The sequence below is a fragment of the Watersipora subatra genome, chromosome 8 (assembly GCF_963576615.1).
Source record: "Watersipora subatra chromosome 8, tzWatSuba1.1, whole genome shotgun sequence".
NCBI lineage: Eukaryota > Metazoa > Bryozoa > Gymnolaemata > Cheilostomatida > Watersiporidae > Watersipora > Watersipora subatra.
The window spans coordinates 28,137,533-28,141,721 of NC_088715.1; the positions used below are offsets into that span (position 1 = coordinate 28,137,533).

The window sequence follows — 4,189 nt, forward strand, 5'->3', positions numbered from 1 at the left end:
CGTCAGTCATATCCTGTGTATCACTAAATTTTAGAGTTTAGTTGATGCTATGCTTTTCTTCACACTTGTTAGCCTGACTAACAACTGTAATACAGTTACTGTATAGCCTTTAAAAGTTGGTTGAAATTACTAGCTACTCGTATTGTGAAGGATTTGCCATGACTTTTTACCTCTCAAAAAACCAAACCAATACTTTATATATTTTCAACAGATGTAATTATATAATATGATAGTTAATGCGTGAACACAGAAACTGCGATGGCAAGACTTTCCTGTCCTCTGCTTTCTATTGGCTCATCAGCTCTTTGTATAGTTTTCTTATCAATGTCCCTCTTCTGAATGGCCAGCTTTTGCTGGCCAAGCAGTAGTTTGGTCCATTTGGTGCCAGCTCGGTGGTCAGCTGGCTCGCCTTTTATCATCTGGTAGCCAGCCTGTTATATTGCTCAGGGGAGCAATTAATCACTCACCGTGAAATCAAGATCACAAGAGGCCTTCAGCTTTGTCTCCACTATATATCGATGGGTGTCACGTGTCTCCTACACGTCTAAGCGGTAGCCGTTATTTCCAGTAACTATAACCTCTGGTAGTCTATTTAGCCTGTAGTTCTTTATTCCTGAACGTGTTACAGTATGAATATATAACATGCTCTTTCTTTTTTTTCAAGACTACAATGCTTAATAAAAATACAAATTCTAAGTTCAATACGATCAAGCTTCACTCAAGCGCCACCACAATTAGCAGAACAAATAATCTCTCATCAAGCGGAGCGTTACACACGATGAAACAGGGTTATCAAGCCAAGCAGGTTAGCTAATCACAAAAGCTTTAAATCATAATTACCATTTCGAAGATCGGATATCTCTCTACTCACCCAATATTCTGTTTACTTACTCATCTTTCCTTCAGTCATCAGTTATCGCAAATTTAACAGTTTTAATTGCAACCCAATCCATCTCAATCTACCTCATCTTCATTTAACAAATCACCTTCCTCTATACTGACAGTATCCCCATACCAATCGGCCTTCCCAGGTTCCTCCTCCATTGCCACCGGGTCTTCTGTAACTTTTGGCTCAGAACCAGCAAGCTGGTCGTCATTGCCACTCTGAACTTTTGGCTGAAAACCAACAAGCTGGTCGTCATTGCCACTCTGAACTTTTGGCTCAGAACCAGCAAGCTGGTCGTCATTGCCACTCCGAACATTTGGCTCAAAACCAGCAAGCTGGTCGTCATTGCCACATTTTCCAGAGCTTTCCGGTTGGACCTCTTTAGGTTCCTCAACCTTACTCTCCTCACAACTAGCATCTCCGCTAGGGACTACTCTCACAACGGAGGTTTCAGGTTGGAACTCTTCTTTGGATTCCTCAACCTTACTCTCCTTTCTAGTAGTCGTTACAGAACTTGCTTTCCTTGCGCCCCTCCTCTTCACTCTCTTTTGCTTTACAGCAGCCAAGTGCAGTAGAGCCTCTTTATACTCCTCACTCCTAATCTCCTCCTCCAACTCTCTCGTCCTTCTCTATAGCAGAAAATGCGCGCTTGTACTGCTCCTCTACATGCCTCCTTCTAAGCAAGAGCATAGCTCTCCTCTGCTCGATGGCAGCCTCGGTCAAAACAGACTGTGACTCCATCTCTTCTACAAAACTATCCATCTTAGCAACTAAGGGTAAACTCGAACAAGGCTTCTTCAGCTTAGAATCGGGTCCCCTATTGTTACTCTCCTCCACCCTATGCTTAATACCCGCTGCAATATATTTATAGGAAGACCCACCAAGAGTACAACCTTCAAGTCCATGGTCTAACTCCCCACAAAATCTACACAATGTCTTACACTCTACAGCATAATGTCCTTGACCTTTACGATTATAAATAAATCCAAGACACTGAGCAGCATAGTGCTCTCTAAAGCTTTTGCAGACAACACACCTAATGTTGCCTGGCTTACCAAACACTTTTTTCTTACCTTCGTTCTCGTTCTTACCCAACTCGCTCATCTTCTGCTTACTAAACACCACGTTACCTTCCGAGTCCTTGGTCACCTTCACACCTCTGCTTGCACTTCCACCCCTGCCTCTACTTGCACCATCGCTCTCGGCACCACCACCTCCCGGCAAATCGCCAGCACTATTCATAAGTGATAGTCCAGTGAGTAGTAAGATTGGTCTGATATCAATCTGAAACTATAAACAAGTTCATTTATAATATTCCATATCATATTTCTTAGGTGGTTTACTAAGTTGACCTGAGCTAGTGTCAACAGGTTCTCTACTAAGAGACACAAATCCACTTCTAGAATTTCTCTTAGGCAAATCATGACTATTTCCTGGAACAAGTCTATTCTCAACAACAGAAGTCTCTTCCTCGTGTTCACTGATGCCAAGGATGATCACTGATGCCACTTGTTCAAGGATCTCTAAATCAGTAATCATGTTCTCCTGACTTTCAGATTAATCATTAGCATTTTCTACTATTTTAGAGTTGCTCTCTTTTGAGGAGTAGCTACTCAATGGAAGACAATTATCATCAGAAGGGTTGGACGATTTATTCTCGTCATCCGAGTTCAACAAAAACAAGTGCTTTCTATTTCTGCGTATTTCACTCATGCCTACATTAACCCAGTGACTTTCAGGGGATTTATCCTTTCTCAAAACTATACCTTTTGAACCTACATTAGTAGGAGCTTTTACATAAGTCATTTGACCAGGTTTCAACTCGTCCAACTTTGAAACTATACTTTTTATCCCAACGTTTTTTGGTTTTCTTTTTACGTTTAACTTCATTTTCTTCAAACAGTTCATAGTCTACATCACTTTCATATGGGAAACCCAAATTCGATCTAATAGTTCAGCCAAACGTCAAATCACTTGGCGTATATCCCAAAGCCAAAGGTGTAGTCCTATACGCAGACAGAGCCACATCTTTCACATCTTTATCTTGAAATTTTTCTTATAATCCTTTAATGGCACTTTCTGCTAAACCATTAGAACAAGGATACCGTAGGCTGCTAGTATTTAAAATGAAACCTACTTTCTCTCCAAAGTTTCTAAATTCTTTACTAGCATAACAAGTTCCATTATCAGGCCTGATAACGTTAGGTATACCAAATCGAGAAAGCTGATACTTGAGTACTCAAATTATCTCTCTAGCAGTTTGAGATTCTATATGCAGACATTCTATCCACTTCGAATAATAGTCTATAGCTATTAGATACATTCGTTATCAAGCAAAACCTATCACCTCCCATGGTTTAGAAGGCATTTCTGCTTCATACATGGGCTGGTGTTTGACTTGACTATGCATAATGTAAACATTACATCTATTTATATAATCTGCAATCTCCTTACTATAACCAGGCCACCAAAAATGATGTTGAACTCGACTACGACATTTCGTCATGCCCTGATGACCTTCATGACAAATTTCCAAATACTGTGGTCTCAATGACTTAGGAATGTACAACCTAGAGTCATATAACAATATATTATTATAAATACTTAATATCTTTCTAGATCCATATAAACCTATCAGTTCTTTACTAAAACCATATAATTCAGATGGCCAACCAGAATACAAATACGCTATACACTTAAGAGTGTCTGAATCTTTGCTAACCTATTCTCTAAGTTTCTCTTCTTTATCATCCCCATATGCAGAAGAGGAAACTATCGAGTTAACATAAGCTTCTACCTGATTACAAACAGCTTTACTTACTTCATCACAAACAGCACCGCTGTTCGGAAGGCTAAGCAAATCAGCAATGAACATGTCTTTTCCAGGGGTATGGAAAATATCATAGTCATATCTCATTAGTCTTAACTTAAGACGTTGTACTCTTACAGGTAGCTTATACAAATCCTTTTCACTTAAAATCGCAATTAAAGGTTTATGGTCAGTTTCTATTTCAAATTTTCTACCAACTAAATAGTAATCAAACTTTTCACATGCCCATGTCGTAGCTAAAGCTTCCTTTTGGACCATGGCATATCTACCTTCAGTTTCAGTCATTTTCCTTTAAGCATATTCTACAGGTTGCCACACACCTTTGCTATATTGTAGCAAAACTGTGCTTAGTGGATTTTTACTAGCATCAGCGGAAACTATGTTTAGCATTTATCTCGAAAGTACATAATACTGGACTATTAGAAATTTCTTTCTCAACAGTTTCAAAAGCTTCTTGTTGGTCAGGACCCCAA

The 4,189-nt window shown here is 39.5% G+C and overlaps 1 protein-coding gene across 1 annotated transcript; it reads right to left on the minus strand.

Annotated features, from left to right (window-relative positions):
- Nucleotides 1-233: 233 nt before the first annotated feature.
- Nucleotides 234-2,128, minus strand: LOC137402415 (uncharacterized). Its single transcript, XM_068088914.1, has 4 exons — nucleotides 1,960-2,128; nucleotides 1,613-1,740; nucleotides 964-1,515; nucleotides 234-431 (listed from the first exon to the last, which is right to left on the minus strand). Exons 1-4 carry the CDS (start codon nucleotides 2,126-2,128, stop codon nucleotides 234-236), a joined length of 1,047 nt encoding a protein of 348 aa, XP_067945015.1.
- Nucleotides 2,129-4,189: the final 2,061 nt, after the last annotated feature.

Coding starts and splice junctions, on each gene's coding strand:
- LOC137402415 (XM_068088914.1), bottom strand. CDS start 2,128: ATGAATAGTGCTGGCGATTTGCCGGGAGGTGGTGGTGCCGAGAGCGAT. Junction 1,516..1,612: donor AAGAGATGGAGTCACAGTCT/GTTTTGACCGAG, acceptor TTTCTGCTATAG/AGAAGGACGAGAGAGTTGGA. Junction 432..963: donor ATTTGTTAAATGAAGATGAG/GTAGATTGAGAT, acceptor GCAATATAACAG/GCTGGCTACCAGATGATAAA.